Source organism: Phragmites australis, chromosome 8, assembly GCF_958298935.1.
Source record: "Phragmites australis chromosome 8, lpPhrAust1.1, whole genome shotgun sequence".
Classification (NCBI taxonomy): domain Eukaryota; kingdom Viridiplantae; phylum Streptophyta; class Magnoliopsida; order Poales; family Poaceae; genus Phragmites; species Phragmites australis.
In genome coordinates, this window is record NC_084928.1 from 1606354 (window position 1) to 1625234 (window position 18881).

General features: G+C 47.7%; 3 protein-coding genes across 3 annotated transcripts; 2 read left to right on the forward strand and 1 right to left on the reverse strand.

Annotated features, from left to right (window-relative positions):
* Positions 1-1622: 1622 nt before the first annotated feature.
* On the reverse strand, positions 1623-3563 carry LOC133926175 (glucan endo-1,3-beta-glucosidase 11-like). The gene is made up of 2 exons (XM_062371968.1): positions 2330-3563; positions 1623-1887 (listed from the first exon to the last, which is right to left on the reverse strand). Exons 1-2 carry the CDS (start codon positions 3506-3508, stop codon positions 1804-1806), a joined length of 1263 nt encoding a protein of 420 aa, XP_062227952.1. The 5' UTR covers positions 3509-3563; the 3' UTR covers positions 1623-1803.
* A 5083-nt stretch (positions 3564-8646) lies between these two features.
* LOC133926174 (granule-bound starch synthase 1, chloroplastic/amyloplastic) lies at positions 8647-12703 on the forward strand. The gene is made up of 14 exons (XM_062371967.1): positions 8647-8953; positions 9482-9821; positions 9926-10006; positions 10109-10207; positions 10314-10403; positions 10503-10566; positions 10671-10771; positions 10859-10968; positions 11071-11314; positions 11420-11596; positions 11689-11880; positions 11991-12077; positions 12212-12340; positions 12440-12703. Exons 2-14 carry the CDS (start codon positions 9501-9503, stop codon positions 12554-12556), a joined length of 1812 nt encoding a protein of 603 aa, XP_062227951.1. The 5' UTR covers positions 8647-8953; positions 9482-9500; the 3' UTR covers positions 12557-12703.
* Positions 12704-18034: 5331 nt separating this feature from the next.
* LOC133926177 (uncharacterized) lies at positions 18035-18532 on the forward strand. The gene has a single exon (XM_062371969.1). It carries the CDS (start codon positions 18163-18165, stop codon positions 18406-18408), a length of 246 nt encoding a protein of 81 aa, XP_062227953.1. The 5' UTR covers positions 18035-18162; the 3' UTR covers positions 18409-18532.
* Positions 18533-18881: the final 349 nt, after the last annotated feature.

Consider the following 18881-nt stretch of genomic DNA (forward strand, 5'->3'; position numbering starts at 1 on the left):
CAAGGAGCAACAACAGGGCTAAGGAAAAAAGACAAAAACAGTGTTTATGTTGCATGTGTCTTTTTCTTCACTACTTGTTAATTTCATATCTCACAAACTCAGTCAGTTTGACATTGTATGTCACCACCTCCTCTGCATGGGTGATTTAAAAAAAACGTAACTTTTACACATGTTATTTTTGGGTTACGCGATTGCACCGATAGGGATTGGACCAAATATTTTTCCCATATAAAATCAGTGGTCGAGTTTGCCTAGCCTCGCCTACTATTTCTTTTTAGTAGGCGAGCTAGAGGGGCAATCTCTATTTTTCCTTTCTTTCTTAGAAATTTTGCCCGCGAAGAAGAACAAAAGGCCTTGGACGCGCAATGGATATAATAAGTATAAGCATTAGCTCTCTCCGGAAAGAAGGTGATCCAGCCGCACCTTCTAGTACGACTACCTTGTTGACGCAATTATCAGGGACACGCTCTACTACTGAGCTAATAGCCCGTCGTGTGGGCCTCCCTTTGGTTTCCATGGATAGAGAGCGAGTTCCAATAGACTTATGGAATGTTCCCATTCACCTGCATCTAGTAGAGAGTTTTCATATTCCTACGGTACAAGTACAGCCACAACTGCTAGGGGATCCTTGTTTTGTCTCCCTGACAGTTCTTGGTGCTCCAGCCTTACCGTGCCCTGTCCCTTCTTGGCTGCACGATGTGCGCGTGTCCTAATAGTTGGGAAGTTTAAAATTTTTAATATATTATGGGAAGTTCAATTTTACACATGTTTCAATTTTATGAGAAGTTCAGAAATTTTAATATATTATTTTAACAATTGAAATACACCGTTCCAACGTATCACAAAAGATGTTGAAAATTCTTCTACAAATCGTTGGTTTTTTTTATATAAATGTTGAATGAGGTCTTTAAAATCATGGAAACAGATTTTTAAAAAAATTAATTGATTTTTTTGAATTTTTGAGTGTGAAAAAAATACAAACCTAAATCACGTTGATTATTTTAGAGGAAATCACGTTGATTTAATTATAGGTAAAAGGGGAACAAAAACAAACGCGTTCCTGGAGGAGCCGAAAAGGGCCGTGCGCTGTTAAAGCGGTCGTGCGACCCGCGACCTCTCACGGCCGAGCCGGGCAAATTTTGGGCCTGGGGTACGAGCTCAAGAGGACCGTGGCCCGTTGGCGGATCGTGCCGGCCTGGCTGACTCCGAAAGAGTTTGGGCCGGGGCTGCGCGGCCCATGGAAAAAAAGAGGAGCAGTTCCAGATGGGCAGGTCAGCAGAAACTGTATGCGTGTAGTTCATGTTGTACAACTGTGCGAGCTACTCGGCCATGAGAAAAACATACTCCCTCCCGTCACATGTATACGATGTTTTATATAAAATACGGTCTTCGGTGTGTAGCTTTGATCATTGTTTCTATTAAGATATGCTTGTAAAATACAATAAACTTGTGATCTTATGAAAGTATTTTTCAAGATAAATTTATACATATGATTTTTAATGTTTTCAAATTAAATATTTTAATAGCTATCGTAAATTAAAGTTTTAAAAGTTTGATTCAATCTTGTCTAAAACGTTATATTTTTATGACCGGAGAGTACATGATAAAGATACGGGAGAAGAACGACGTTGAACTGAACCAAGAGTCCGATCAGTTGGAGCAGGAGTATGGAATAGTATCAATGAATACCGATTACATCTCTTCCTCTACACGGCTACATATACGAATCGGACGCAAAAACAAGGATGAATCAATCAATGACATGCCTCGGTCTGCAATCTCCGTATCTCTCTTCTCCCCAAGTTATGACCAACAGAGCCCGGACGCCATGGCTAGGACGGCGGCCATCAGCAATCTTTCCATGCTCCATCGCCGCTGCCTCTTCACCTGTCAAAAATAGGGGAGGACTGAGCGAGGAATACATAATTCAAAAGGGAAAAGAAAAGGCATTACTTGTAAAGGAGGGCTAGTATAAATCACAGTGCACTGGTGCGTATGCTGCAACACTTTACTAATGCCATGCATGATTGCTCACTTGATGAGCAAATCTATGCTTTTAAAATATAAATAAAATAGGAGCATGATCTTAGGGCATGGCATCTTTAGTTTCATTCCTTTTAGAGTTAAAAACACTATTGCCAATTGCCACATCAAATTTCTTCCATTTCCAACTTCGCGAGCTAATTTGACTATATTAAGTGAGCGAGCAACGTCCATCAGTATACTCTTTGATCGTCTACCAATCTCAACCACTATGCAGTTAATCATCTACTAGCGAGGCAGTGATAAGATTAACAAGCACTAATCATGGATTGCAAAGTGTAGTTACCTTGTTTGCTGCTGCTGCAGACACGGTGTAGTATCCAGTGCCCGGCCCTGCACCGTCAGCCCCGCCGGGCCCTTGCGCCACCACCAGCCCGGTGCCACCGCTCGTGCCATTACCACTCCTACTCCTCTTCCAGCCTCCGATCGTCGGCGCCTTGACGCCGACGTAGTATGCCGGCGTGCCGTCCGGCTTGAAAAGCCCGTAGTGCCGCTCGGACGCCGGCCCGGGTTTCTGGTCCTCGTTGAACAGCGCGAACACGTACACCTGCAGCGCCTCGCCGGGCGCGGCGGGGGTCCCCTTCCCCTGCGCCACCAGCCGCATCAGGTTGCCGTTGTACCTCGCCGCGTTCTCCGGCGTCGCTCCGGCCTCGTCCTCGTCACCCTGCGACGGCCACCCGGTCTCCGACACACGAATTTCCACCGACTTGCCGAAGTTGGCCTTGCAGATCGCCGCGCGCACCGCGTCCACCTGCGCGTGCAGCATGTTGTCGTAGTGCAGCCCCGTGGCAGCGTCGGCGACGCCGGCATTGGACTCGAACAGCACGTAGTTAAGGTCCACGCGGTCCGGGTCGGCCTTGTAAGCGAAGTAGGGGTAGGCGTTGATGAGGAACGGCGAGCCGGTCTTGGCGAGGAAGCCGAGGAGCGGGGTCATGTACGGGAGGAGGTCGTGCCGGAACGCCGCGGAGGAGGGCGGGAACGAGGAGGACAGCACGGCGAGGGAGTGCGCGGTGGTGACGGCCACGCGGGAGGTGAGGTTGCAGGCGGCGAGCGCGACGTGGAGGGCCTCCATGGCGGGGAGGAGGGAGCGGAGCATGGTGCTGTCGGTGCCGGTAAGCACCTCGTTGCCGACGGTGACGGCGGTGATCGACGTCGCCGGAAGGTGGGGCAGGATGTTTGCACGGACCCACGCGGCGGCGGCGGAGGGGTCGGCAGCGAGCCGCGGGACGAGGCGGTCCGGGAGGCCCACGGTGAAGTCAGCCCCGGAGCCTGCGAACGCGCTGAGCACGCGCGAGTCCGCGTCGTAGAGCTTGACCTTGGTGGCGTTCAGCGCGCGGAGGAGCACGGCCGCCGCCTGCGGGGGCGGCAGGTTGTCCGCCACCTGGCCGTAGTTGATCCCCAGCGCCTTAGCGCTCGCCGCAGACAGAGCCGTCGCAAGGACGGCGAGCAGGAGCCGGAGCGCCATCGGAGCTGTGAGCCGGGGGAGGAGTGGAGTGGGAGCAGAGCTCTTGGCAACGTTGGAAATGACAGCCGTATAAGAGCACGTATAATTAGGTGTTTAGAGTGGTGCTTATGAAAAAAAACCGGATTTTTTAAGTTGTATTGGTACATGTGTTTAGACTGAGATAAGATACTTATTTAAATATTATTGTTTATATTAGTGTTAACCAGATAATTAATCATATTTAAATAATCATAGTCTTCATTTATATTAAAAATTATAATTTTATATAGATATTTAACATTTTTTTTTACAAACTATGCCATAAATATCTAACATTGTTCCTGCCCTAAAAGTCACCACTCGCCAAAATGGCAGGCCTGCTTTAGCAAGAAGCCTAGCTGGTTTTGTTATGCTTTGTGGAGGTGTCGTGTCCACTATTGTTAGGACGACTAGCACATCAAACTATGTGACTGCACAAGTTAAAAATTTAGCTTACGGTTGAATTGTAGATATTTATATTAATAATAGTTATATGCTAAGATAAATCAGCTATTTATATTTAAATATGAGAATGTAAAATATAAATGTAATTTTTTTTCATAATATTGGAATCATGTTTATTATTTGTGAATAGATCTAATTTAAAATTTTCATTTTATGTGTTATGCAAATTGATTTTTATTTGTTTCTTGATTTTTTGAAATTTATTATTTTTAATGTCGTCACTATATCTCATATTATTTTTTTAAAATACATTATAAATTCTTTGATATTATTTTTATGTGATAATCCGTAATATGTTTGCGTTCTATTGTTTTAATTTTGTAATATTTGATTACACGCATATTTAATTAGCATATTTTAATTGATTTGGAAAAGTGTGCTGATTGCTGACGTAACTAAATTGGAGTTTGCTAATGTAACCTTGTTGGACAAAGGGTATCTAAAAAAAAAAGGAAAACAAAGGCAAAGCAAGAAGTTGTCTTAGGGCTGGATTCTATGATTTATTTTTTAATTCTATAGTTACAGATAATCAATTAATCAATTCGACGGTCGAATGTTTTGCTTTTTTATTGGAATTTTTAGGATTTTCCCAAAAGGAGCCTCCAATTAGTAAATATAAGATGGCTTTGATCACAACCGTACGGTGTTGCATACAAGAATTGGGAATGCCTTCTTGTGCACGGACCACATGTTTATTTACGGTTGTAGATGGCCAGATCAAGTTTGAAACGAGTCAAGATAAGACACAAGGTGGGTGTCGGCCGACTAACAAGGGGTTTGGGTATCCTGAACCTGGAATGCTCTCATATGCTCTAAGTTTGACAAACTTCTTTTCACAAGTGCAACTTGCATTTCCATCGGCAATAGGGAAATGATCTCCTTTTGGAACTCCGCATGGCACCGCGCCCAATGACCTCGAGACTTCGCCCCAAACTTGTATTGTGCCTCTACTGTGAAAAACGTATCCCTTAAAGATGTTTTGACGAATGCCGTTTGGATTTGAAATTCTCCGAGAGACATGTGGGCTAATCTTTCAAAGTTAGTGGACATCTAAATCACGTCCCAATAGGTGCAGTTACAAGATCTTCTAGATGATGAAATTTCTTAGAAACTCTCCACCCATGGAGAGTACTCGACGAGCTCGGCCTATAGAACCTATTTCCTCACCTTAACAGACTGCAATTTTCACACTATTTTTTAGAAGGTATGGGTGCCTCCCAAATGCGAGTTCTTCACCTGGCTGGCGAACCTAAATAGGCTTTGAACTTCGGACAGACTGGTCATGTAACAGTGTGTGTGCGCTCTATCGGTGTAGCTCTAAGTCTGGGCTCCAATTGTTCGTTGAATGCCGTTTAACAAGGCATGTATGGGCAGACCTAGCGCTGTTTTATCGCCCAACCAGGAGTGCACCCGAATTCATGGTAGATAACCTCCTCCATTCACCAATGGTGGCCTGCCCTGGCTTATAGGTTAAACATTTCGACTAAGGGCATCAGATCTCTCATTATGCTCATCTGCTGGGAAATCTGGAAAGAACATAACGCTAGAGCGTTTGATTGCCACGAGGTGCATTCTTCTAGTCTATTGCAGAAAATCAAGAATGAGGCATCCCTTTGGGCCTTCGTTGGGGTCTCTTGACCACCTCATTAGATAAAAGTAGGCCTTTAGTTTTGTAGTTTGCTGGCCTTTTGCCCCCCCCCCCCCCCCCTCTCCTCTTTTTGACGGGGATGTTACTTGTCTATTTTGCTTTGGACCTTTTGCCTATCAAGACTTACTCTATTTAATATAATAGACAGTTCTTCTGCCGGTTTCGTTTCAAAAAGAGACACAACGTGGGACAAAGGATTTATTTGCCTTCCTTTTTCATGCCAATATGGGTCGATGCTCATTCTTCTACACTGAGGTAGACAGGAGTTTTCTGGAATAGAAGTCAGAGTTTCAGGCTCATGTAGATTCCAATTTCAGACGGAGCAGAAAGAACAATATTTCCCTTTGTTACATGTTCTTTTCTTCCGCTGATTACTGGACTATCTTATCAAAGAAACGGATCAATGATGATGTTTAGATTGTTATCAGTTATAAAATACCAGAGCAAGGAATCATGTGAACCTTCTCCTTGCGTACAAACTTTTTGATCAGTGTAACAAATCTGCAATACAGAGTTCAGTTACATATCTAAATCAAGCACGACGTCACCCCACATGTTACGAGTTAAAGCCAGTTAGTTCACTACCGCCATTGCCGACCTCGTAAACCTTGCAACCCAAGTCGGCACAAAATATCAAGCAGGCTGACAAGCGAAAGGATCCCAATCTGAGCCGGCAACTTACCATCCTTCACTGCTTTTCTCTCCTGCTCGGCCTCTTTTCCAGCTTCTGCCCATACGAGAGAGAGGGAGGGGGGGGGGGGGGGGGATAGCAAGCGCCTCAAAAGCAAAGGAAGTTCACAAGGGAGTGAAGGGGTCGACGGATAGCTCTAAAAGAAGGTAAAGAATCCCTAATAGTTGCCACTTTAAAGTGGTGCCGAGCACACAGATCGATCGGGTTCCCTTTTGCCGCCTCGATTCCGCGTACAGACAGGGCCGACACTGAGGCAGCCAGGACAGCTATGGCGGGAAGAATCTGATCTTACGAAAAACTATATGTGATGATATGTATTTATTTTTCTCTCCTCTTCTGTCCAGCTATTAAATCACAGAATAAATAATATAAATAATCTCATAGAAATCTTTCTATACAAGGTACTATAGAATTTAGTCCCGAGATGATGAACTCGCTCGCCCAGAATCAGGGGCCTCACCCAGTAGCCAGCCGATGAGCTTAACTTGAGATCTCCCGAAGCCCAAGACACGAGCCCACAACGGTAACTAGCAAACCAACTAGTAAATTAAGCGAAGGCCCAAACCTTCTTGTAACTTGGATAGTTGGGTTTCTTTTGGTACTAATTTCTAAATATCTCCATTAAGATTGGCTGGTCGAGATAAGCTCAAAAGTAGGGGTTTGGTTGCAATTTCAGTGTCTACTTGTCTAGTACGTGTACAACTCTTTTACTATAGTGTGGTAATATGTGGTCTCGAAAGCATTCATCTGAAAGAGGATAAAAGGAAGAAAATGAAACAATTATGTACACGATAGAATCTCAAAAGGAGACATGTTGTCATAGTGATTTTCTTTTGTTGGAAGCTTTTCGGGTCTAGCGACGACAAGAGTTCCTTTGAAATAATGTATTGAGTGATTTGAAGCATCTCAGTGAGAATTTTTCTACTTCTCTATAAGTGTTTTTATCCTAGTAGCATGTTATAGTTTCCTAGCAGAAGTACTGATATTGTTTTAAGCAACTAGCTAGACTATCACCGAATGGTTGTTGGTGTGTTCATGTGATGTTCTAAAATTAGCATATAATTTAAATTAAAGTGAAAAAATCATCACCCAATTCCAGCAGTAGCTTGGTACCAATCGTGGTCGTCTTAGGGCACGAATCACGATGCTCGGCCCGGCATGACAGTGAGTCCGGCACGTATTGGACCAGGCTAGGCCTATTTGGGCTGACTTGTTCCTTTTTACGTGTACCTGACAACCGGCCCAATCAACGCTACTTGTTTCCAGAAGCAAAAAGTTTTAGAGCAATCTCGAGAAGCAAATTGATGAGACAAGTAGCTATATAGCACAGTGATGGATAATCAAGCTGTGGGCTGCAGATTGGTAATCAGTAATGTAAGTGAGTATTTAACAGGTAGTTTTGAGTTAGCACTAGATTTATTTATTTTTAACTTAATTGGATGGGAACGAATCTTTAGTTTTTTTTTAATTTTAGATCAATCTAATAACCTATAAAATATGAAACTTGCATCTATTGACAATGTCTTGTGTACTTCTCCTACGCAGCTTTCATTGCTGGCGAAGTCTAATAGCTAATTTGATAGTTTCGTGTTTCCTTTTTGCGTGAAAATAACTAGAGCCTGTGCATGCGTACTCCTATTCCAAGTGCTCCTGTCCCTGGGTTAGAAGGAAATTTTATAGGACCGGATTTTATAAAAGACATTATTTTCTGTGATGATACGTGTACTACTCTCTTCTCTTTAGTTCAACTATTGAATCGAAAAATATATAGCTAGATTAGAGTTTCACAGAATTCTTTCGTAAAAAGGTCTTATAAATTTTACTTCCCCTACCTCTGGTGTACATATCTTGCATGCGGATTTGTCAGTGCGTGCAAGTATATACTCCTATGCAACCTCTTGCATCAGACGCACGTCGAAGAAGACAACTAGCTCGCGCGCATTGCATCACCTGTTCAGCGCGCACCAACTGGCATCCAGTGATCCCATGTCATCTTGGCTCCTCACACCATACGTTTCTCAGAGCACTGGTACAAGCCAAACACATAGGCACGCATGCAGCGCCCATGTATATGAGCAAGCCGTGCACGAGAGAGATGCGGACAGGCACGGAATCCAGTGGCAAAGCTCCAAGGTGTGGAAACTGACCTGACGGAGGTTTCATCTCTCATCCCATATCTAGTCTCGTGTCTCTAATAAAAATCGTGTAGATGAAGTCGTAGAAAGCGGAGGAGCCTCTCCTCACAGGAAGTCCGGTACACAGAAAGATGGAAGCCGCGACGGCGGGCAGGCAAGGCCGGGGACGATGCGTCCAAACGCCATCACACGAGCCGAGCGCGCGCAGGCGACAAGCGCGGAAAGCGTTTGGTGGGCGGCGACCTGGCGCGCGGGCCAGCCCAGCCGTGCGTGGTGTGGTGTGGTGTGGTGCGGGCTGAGGCGGCGCACGGCAACGGGAACGGGTCCGGCGGGCGGAGGAGAGCAGCGCGCGGTTCACGCAACGGCTACTACAAATACTCACCCACACCACACCGCCGGGCCCCTCGGCTCAGTCACTCGCCACACATTGCACACAGGCCACAGGAAGGAAGGACGAATCAAACGGACCCCTGCGCTCCCAGTGAGGAGTAAGTCGGAGTACACCACCTCTCGCAGTTCGAATTCGGGGCTTTCCCATCCATCCATGCCTTCATTTTCGGTTGATCGGATCGTCAGATCCTTCATGTGTTCAACTGCAGTTTCTGTGTCGTTGTATATCAGTGAGTGGATCAGTCCTAAACTGAGAACAGGGTTTCGAACAAAACAAAATCGACCAGATGATTACATCTGCATGCCTTTAGATCGGGTTTCTTGGATCCACTTTTATGTATTTCGTCTTCCATCTCTATGTCCCTGTCAATTGGATCGAGTTAGATCTATTTTATTTCATCAAACTGGTGAGAATTCATATCCCTGATGTAACTACACACTAGGGATAGAACGTTCAGTTCTTAATCAGAAGCACCGCCCAAGAATTCGAATCTGGGCACTCAGATCCGTCAGGGGAAAAAATCTAGAATTTTTCTTTGAACTGCTTTTTATGCAGTTGAATACAAAATTCTGTGGATTTCCACCCGAAACCACACTTACTCAGTGCAGTCATCTTTCCACCACAGCTAACCAGCCTTGTTCGCCATGGAGGCTCTGGTCTCGTTCCAGCTCGCCACCACGCACGCCGGCTTCGGCATCGCCGACAGGTCGGTGCCGTCGATGTTCCGCCGCGGTGTCCATGTCCTCATGCCCCGGACCGCTGCGGACACGCTCAGCATGCGGACCAGCGCGCGCGCGACACCCAAGCACGCGCGAAGGGTGCAGCGCGGGGGCCGCAGGTTCCCCTCCGTCGTCGTGTGCGCCACTGGCGGCATGAACGTCGTCTTCGTGGGCGCCGAGATGGCGCCATGGAGCAAGACCGGCGGCCTCGGCGACGTCCTCGGCGGCCTCCCGCCGGCCATGGCCGTAAGTACCGTCGATCCGTTCCGTTCGTCCCATGGATGCAACGCTCATCGTCTCCGTGCAGCATGTATCTGACGTGCCGGCGTGTGTATTTGTGTGCTTTGCAGGCGAATGGGCACCGGGTCATGGTCATTTCTCCCCGGTACGACCAGTACAACGACGCCTGGGACACCAGCGTTGTGTCTGAGGTGCGCACTGAGATCACACACAACAATCAACACGAGTAATTCTTGGGGCTTTACATCGATCTCGCAAGATTTGAATTCTTTTGTGATGTACTTGCATTGCAGATCAAGGTGGCAGGCAGGTACGAGAGAGTGAGATTTTTCCACTGCTACAAGCGTGGAGTTGACCGTGTGTTCATTGACCACCCATCGTTCCTGGAGAAGGTTTGTCTCTGCGATGATTCCATTTCTTTCTGTTGCTGAACATGTCAGGAAAATTTGATCATGATTCAGCAGCGTCAGTGAGCTTTCCGTTGGCTGGTGATTTCAGGTTTGGGGAAAGACCGGTGAGAAGATCTACGGGCCTGACACTGGAACGGATTACAGGGACAACCAGCTGCGTTTCAGCCTTCTTTGCCAGGTCAGTGATTTCTACAGATTTCAAATGATCTGTATCTACTTCCATTGTGTGGATCCTTGGCTAATTCTTGGGGAAATTTTTGAATGAGTGCTACTGCAGGCAGCACTTGAGGCTCCTAGGATCCTGAGCCTCAACAACAACCCATACTTCTCTGGACCGTACGGTAAGAACATATAAGCTGTCTTCGTGTCTGATGAATTTGATAGCATCTGCGCAAGGAATGATCCGTCAGCCTGTAATTTTACGTCGATTACTGCATCCATACAGGGGAGGATGTCGTGTTCGTCTGCAACGACTGGCACACCGGTCCTCTGTCGTGCTACCTCAAGAACAATTACCAGTCCAATGGCATCTACAAGGACGCAAAGGTTTCGTTGTTCTGCTTAAACCTATCTTCGTTTCAATGTTCGTATACGCCAGTTTGTTCTGGAACTGACTATGTGCATCTTCACCAGGTCGCTTTCTGCATCCACAACATCTCCTACCAGGGCCGGTTCGCCTTGGCGGACTTCCCAGAGCTGAATCTCCCTGAGAGGTTCAAGTCATCATTTGATTTCATCGACGGGTATGCGCACATATATCGCGATTGCTCGACTGTTCTTCACCAGTGCCGTTGGATTTCTATAAGGTGAATGATCATAACCCAAATGTTCGTTCTGGTTTGCAGTTATGACACGCCTGTGGAGGGCAGGAAGATCAACTGGATGAAGGCCGGGATCCTTGAAGCCGACAGGGTCCTCACCGTGAGCCCATATTACTCCCAAGAGCTCATCTCCGGCGAGGCGAGGGGCTGCGAGCTTGACAATATCATGCGCCTGACCGGCATCACCGGGATCGTCAACGGCATGGACGTCAGCGAGTGGGATCCCAGCAAGGACAAGTACATCACCGTGAAGTACGACGCGACAACCGTGAGCATAGCACAAGCATTTGACGTCCTCCTTTGTCACCATGTAGACTTCTTCAATTTTTCAGTGCTGACTCTAACAAGGCGAGTGTGCACGATGCCATTTCAGGCCGTCGCGGCGAAGGCGCTCAACAAAGAGGCATTGCAGGCGGAGGTCGGCCTTCCCGTCGACCGGAAGATTCCGCTGGTGGCGTTCATCGGCAGGCTGGAGGAGCAGAAGGGCCCCGACGTCATGGCGGCCGCCATTCCACAGCTCATGGAGGAGGACGTTCAGATCGTTCTTCTGGTACGCAGCCACACTGCTACAGACTTATGTCGACAGGCTAATAATCCATTCAGAAGAGTGTGCCTGATTGATTGCTGTGAGGAATGACGCAGGGTACGGGCAAGAAGAAGTTTGAGCAAATGCTCATGAGCGCCGAGGAGAAGTACCCCGGCAAGGTGCGCGCCGTGGTCAAGTTCAACGCGGCGCTGGCGCACCACATTATGGCCGGCGCAGACCTGCTCGCCGTCACCAGCCGGTTCGAGCCCTGCGGCCTCATCCAGCTGCAGGGGATGCGATACGGGACGGTACTGCACATACTCTCTGCATCTGATGCATATCCTTCCCGTCGTGTTGGTGATATGCTGCAATCCTGACATGATGCATATGGCTCGATGCCTCTTTGCAATTCTTGCAGCCCTGCGCTTGCGCCTCTACCGGTGGACTCGTCGACACCGTCGTGGAAGGCAAGACTGGATTCCACATGGGCCGTCTCAGTGTCGACGTGAGGCTCTTCCTTTCCTCCACCCCCCCCCCCCCCAAAAAAAAAAAATCTCTTGCAGTTCCAAATTCAGGTAGCAGCTATGCATTGCATGGTGCGAGTAACGCAAAGAATTTCTTGTTTCCCTCATCTGTCAGTGCAAGGTCGTGGAGCCATCTGACGTTCAGAAGGTGGCGACGACCCTGAAACGCGCCATCAAGGTCGTCGGCACGCCGGCCTACGAGGAGATGATCAGGAACTGTATGATTCAGGATCTCTCCTGGAAGGTAACAAGATCAGAGCAGCATGAGTGCATGACAAAGTCTTACATGCTTCTTGCTTACATATATGTTCATGGTGCATTGGTTTGCAATGCATGTGTGCAGGGGCCTGCCAAGAACTGGGAGAACGTGCTTCTGAGCATGGGGATCGCCGGAAGCGAGCCCGGGATCGAAGGCGAGGAGATCGCGCCGCTCGCCAAGGAGAACGTGGCTGCGCCCTGAAAGATGCGTGTAGAACAAAATATGATCGACGGAGAATCTACCATAGTAGAGTATATGAACTAATTGCTTGTTGTAGTGAAGTCATGAAACATAGTGGCCAGTAGGCTAATAACTAAGTTTGAGGTGGTATTGCTTGTTAAGAACTGCCCAAGTTTGTGCTTATATATGTGTGTATTCTTTTTTTAAAAGTCGGCAAGAGGTCTGCTGTTTTAATAGACTATGAGTAAAAATGATTAAAAAATGATAAAAGGATAGGAACACAGCCTGCGAAGAAAACAAAATACAACGGCTGAAAAAAGCCAGAACTGGAGCTCACCTAAGCTCCAGTTAAGCTACGATAACCGAAGGAAAGAGAAGAAGAAACGGTTACAACCAAAACGAAAAGACTAAGAAATTGCAGGTAACGCTACAAGGAGATTGTCGATGTGCTCTTTGAGTAACAGTGCGATCTTGAGTGCCTCTTCTTTTTTGTTTTGAAACATTCTTCGTTTCCGCTCCTTCCAAATATTCACCAAAAAGTAATCACAATTCCATTAAAGTAAAGGATTTATGTGTATTCTAGTATCGAACCATTTCGATCGTGTGGTACATTATATTGCGAATAAGTAAATGATTTGTTATAGTATAATCTCTGTTGTTTTTGTGCTTGTTGCTGTTAGATGCTCTCTTTGTGTGATCGGTGATGAACAAAAATAGAACAAGTTGGATGTTGTTATGGGTGGACGAGTCTAGTTTTATGCTTTAATCGTCTAGTTTTATGCTCGGGCACCTGCAGTGACTCCGGCCGCATGGCTCCATCCCATGCCCCATGTGGCCAGGGCAAAGGCGATGGCAAGGGGAAAGGCCATGTCAAGAGCAGAGGCGGCCCCTCGGCCAGTCGGGACATTCATTTTTTTGCCACTCTGAGAAAGTGGTAATAGACTCAAGACGATTTACATATCATTCTCAGCAGCAATTGTCACTTCTTTAGAGTGGCAACTGAGCAATTATCCTCGGCCAGTCTGGCTTCCAACACCGGCCACACGCCTCCGTCTGCTTACCCCCAACCAGTCGTGCAACACGTGGGTCTGCATACACCGTGGGGCCTCTCCTCATGGTGTGCGCACCCGCCCACCTGAGATTGAGCTAGGAGCGCTCCTCTGGAGGTGATCAATGTTCTCTACGAGAGTGTGTGTTTGTATGGACGATGAATTTAAGAATATTAAGGGTTATTTAGATTTAGTTTTTTTTTAAGATAATAGCTCTATATCACTCTTGTTGAAAGAGTTCTGTCGTTTTGTTTTTTTATGATGGTGATCAACTTGGTTACAGAAAGAGTTTCGTCTTTTACCAGCCTGATCCTCCCTCCTTTATATAGTAGGATAAGAGACGTATATACAAACAGTACATTAGAACTATGACAATTTTATTCCTATCAAAAACCCCTACTACGAGACCAACATTACGCTGAGTGGGTATGCTTGGTTTGCCCCGTCGTCTCGTGCGTCATGTCCCATCAAACGCACGTCATCACGTCTACTTGCGAGACCGTCACACCCGCCTGCAGAGCCATCCTATAGCATTAATTGTTAGGGGCACTGCACCGCTGTGCCGACCACGACTTCGCTCATCGAAATGAGGTGTCTGGAAAAGGAAAACACTTAAGTGAGTAACATTAAATGAGATTAGATCAGTTAAATGAATATCTACCCCACGACCAGCAATGGCTTGTCATGGGGTTTCTTTCCACGATCAAGGGACTGGTCATGCAAGCCCTGCCAGACGTGCATACCGGAATCAGCTTTTGATAATATCTACTACCAGTGAGTCTTTATTGGTGTGGACCCATAGAACAGAGGAGACAGTAGCTCTCAACCTCTATCGACCAGTACATGACCCAGGCGGATGTTTTGTACCATGGGTTTGACTACAATGGGGTAACGACCAAGGTGCTTGACGTACACAGGGTGGTCCGCCTGGCTAAAGGTGTGGGGTATCTCCGACCACTTCAGACGAGGGCCTGAGCTTGACGCAGTTGTCCATACCACGCGGACCACCCACTTGCATTCCTTGTTCCAGGAATACGTTGCGACGCCTCTGAATATATGGTGGACCATGTGGTCAGCCTACTAGAACTCTAGCACCGACTAGTCAGGGTCGGCCCCATCCTCACCATCGTTGTCACGCATGGGTTTGCACTTTCTAAGCTCCTTATCAATGATGCCCCATACAGCCTTGCACTCGGTCAGGTTGTGGACATCTGTTCGATGGATTGAGCAGTAGCCTTACCCTTTTTCCTATCCTTTTTCTTAAAATGCCGGCATGGTTGGCCGGTCTGCTCGACCGCCATGACCTTGGGTGGTCCTACCTTACGCTTATTCTTCCTTTTCTCCTTCTGGTCGACCCCTTTGGAAGAGGCTAGTCGGTAAGAGGCCGGCTGTGGTTTCGTACTGCTCTGGCGCTCTTGGGCCTCAGTGATCTACGCGCACTTGTCTGCGAGCTTGAAGAGCTCGGTGGTGCTCTAGACTTGCTTGGTGGCAACCCTTTCGACCATCTTCTGGTCTCTAACTCCTCTTCAGAAGGCGATGACCATAGATTCACCTGTGATCTTTGGAATTGTGTTTCGGCATTCGGTGAAATGCCAAATGAAGTCTCACAGTGACTCGTCCTATCACTGCCTAATTTGGTATAGGTCATCCTCGATCCCAGGTCGGGCATAGGTCCCTTGAAAGTTGGCGACAAATTAGTCACACAAGTTCTCCCATGAGTGAACCAACCCGTGGGGGAGGTTCATAAGCCAGGACCGGGCTGAGCTGGTCAACGTGGTTGGGAAATAGTTCGCCATGACCTTCTCGTTGCCGCCTGCGGCTTGCAACATTGTGGTGTAGATCTGTAGGAATTCCTCTAGGTTAGAAGAGCCATCATATTTTTTAGTTAGGACTATCTAGAACTTGTCCGGCCAGCGCACCTCTCGCAACCGGGTTAATAAGGCATTGCACCCTGTCCCGTAACAGGGAGCCACTGGCTGATGGGCGGTCGCACATGCTCGAGGAGAGAGACGACAGTCACGAGGTCCTAGCGACGTGATCGAGGAATTCGATGCCCCTCTATGAAGGGGAGGCGAGCGGCAGGGTCACTTGCCTTTGTCTTATCCTTGCCAAGCGCGGTCCTTCTGCTCTTGGTTGGCCCTTTGGCCCTAGATCACGATGTGGAGTTCACGTTGGTGAAGAGAGTCACGCAAGTCCAGGGTTTAGCTATCCCAACACGATGGGGTTCTCCTAGTACCCTTTGTTATAGTGAGGGCACGTGATTTGTCCTACCGCAGGATCCGATTTGGAGCCGTTGCCACCCAACTTGGGGGCGCCGCTGCCCAACTTGCCTGCTGCTGCCCGCAACTACCTTGACACGCCACCACCAGCCAGAGTACGACTCGCCATCGTTCTACCTAGCCACAGGACAGAGCTAGACTCATCGCCTCAATATGTTCTCAGGCTGAGGCCACTGCTTCCTCCCGAACGGTTGTCATTGCTGACTTTGGTGATAGTGAGAGTGGAGGTGCTCGCCGGCGGCCAGCCATGTAGGGGAGTGGAGGATCTTGTCTACGGTCTTGGAGGAGAAGAAGGATTTGGGGGGAATGGGAGATGTTGAAGCCAGCCAGATGGGGTCATTTCAGTCCATATGAAAAATACATTTTTTTAAAAAAATGTGTGAAATTGTAATGACAGAATCTAACTATAAAAGTATTCTGATCTGGCCTACACGTGTTAAAAAGCAGCAGTTGAAGCGAGCGGATAACAAAACACAGTCTCTAAAATCGGCATAGGAAATGTCTTTGTTGTTTTTTCTTTTTCTTGGCGCGGCAGCGAAATCTGACCAGTAATTAGGCCCCTTCTGTGATGTGCAAACCGCAAAGAATTTGCCCGGAAGACCGGGCTGCATCACTGTATGTCTGGATAAGGACACGCCATGTGCGTCCTCTTGTTTTTGGTTTTCAGATATTCTTGCCTAATGTATCATAGTATTTGCCTGCCGAACGGGCCACTGTAAAGCCAAACGGGCCACTGGGCTGCAGGATCGTTGTTTAAGGAGCTCTTAACATCTGTTTGTGCTATGTAGAACTACTAAAGCCATGTAAATATAGGAACTTTTTCCGTCCGGTCACGTTCGGGCTTAGATTCGTCCGGGAAGAGCTAGCATTGTTCCAGAGTTGCTGCTGGAGATTTCTGGATTGCCTTTGAGAACGAAACATGATTAGATATCAGCATTTGAAGCGACTGGGTTGTTTCTCAAAGCCGACAGGGAAGCATGAGGGGCGATGGGCTCGGGCGCTCAACAGAGGCAGACACAAACATTCGCATTCCTTTTCCCAGGGGCCAGGGAGACACAAGAACAGGCAGTTTCAACAATAGCATCGGCGACAAGGCCATATCTAAGCGAGAGCACAATCTCCAGATGGCCGGTGCGGTGACTACCAGAGAGCTGTGTCATCCTGCACCAGGAAAGCGCAAAGGCGCTGCACCGCATTCCCGTCGGGTCAAGCAGATGAGCTGAGCCGTCATCCAAGTCAACAGCGCAAATGGCTATCGGGCCGGAATACTTTGATCGTTTGACCGTGCCTACGGCTCGGCTCGTCTGACTCTTCGACGGCCGACAGGAGTGTCCACCCGCTTTCCTCGTAGGCTGAGCTAATCCGACTTTTCGCCGAGAGCAACTTCTGCACCTTCTCCCTCTCAACTGAAGTCAGAGAGGAGCGCTGAATTCTGGATCATGCTAGGGATGATAATAGGTTTTGTTTTTCGGTAGCTTGTGAGAAATTCTTCTATTAAAAAATAGGTATAAGAAAATTAGATCCTCACAAATTTATACGAGGATGAGGACGGGAAGACGCTCTCATCCTCACTCCCCGGCTCCCAGGCGTATTTCGATATCATGTATATACATATTTTTTAATATATAAATATACAAACATTATATTACGTAAAAAAATTACTCTTATATTTTTTTATCTAACCTACAATATTTAACGTATCTTATATTAATTATCTTCGTATTTATCAATAAATTACTTATTTATACTACGAATACATTGTTAATGTATACAAATAATCAACTATGATTCAATTTTATATTTTTATTAGAGATCTGATTTCTGCAAATTTTTCACGGAGATGAGAACGGAAGAAAACTTCTTCGGATAGCTAAATGGGAGAAAACTTCCCCGTGGGGCTGTCTGCCGCTCGGACGGCAGCGGGCGGTGGCCTTGCCCACCACGGCCCCGAAAAGCTTGGCCGGCTCGGCGGGTCGCGTCGCGTCATCGGCTCAGCGTGCAGGGGGCCATGCCGAGCCAGGGCCACTTCATCCAGTCCAGGGACCGCGCGCCGCGTCCGAGTTGTTAATTCGCAGGCTGGATTGCCTTGTGCCAGTCGAGTCGGGGTCGGACCGCGTCCGCGAACTTTCCCCTTCCCACGCGGGACACGGTCCCTTTATAATCCGGGCACCGGCAGAGCGAGAAGCTCACGCCAAACCCAACTGCAAAGCACACCAGGCCAAGAGCCCAAGAAGCCGAGGAACTCGCCCCCTCTCCGCCGATTTCTGCAGTTGTTGCGAACTTGTGATCCAAACTGATCATGGACAAGATCCTGGCTTTCTCCATCATGAGCTCGTCGCCTGCGGACATCGCGGCCGGCGGGTACTCCACCCGGCTGTTCTGGAGGACCTCTGCCGGGAAGCAGCAGGTGGAGAAGGCGCCGAAGCAGGAGAAGGCCGAGCAGCAGGGCTCGCCACCGGTGACGGAGAGGAAGCAGGAGACGAGGGCGCGGTTCGCGCCGGAGTTCGACGGGATCAACTGCTTCGACTCCATAGTTTCCTTATGATGAGCAGCTAGCTGGGCTCCGCAGTTTGTCTAATTTTTTGTTTGTTCAAGTCACAAGTAATTTGAACAGAGATGTACATGGCACGCAATTGAATGGATGATCATACGTTCGTTTGATTTATTAATTGGATGTGTCATCCGCTGTGGCTTCCAACCTTAATTCTTTGCTCTGTTCTTGATCTTACTTCGACACCAAATTTGCTCTGTTCTTGCTCTTACTTCACCAAAAAAAAAACTGCTCTGTTCTGGTTCCAGGGCACATCATCACAAGTCGGATTATCCATTCGAACACGAAGCGAACGATCCTATGAAATTGACGTGTACACGTTACCCCCAGCTATGAAATCGACGCGTGTGCCATCGAGACCAGACACGTTACCCCCAGCACTAAAGTCTGCTGAGGCCTCGCGGGCGATGTTGCTGTTCCGGAAGGGATGAACTGTGCATACGACATTGAACGCAACACTTTTGCTT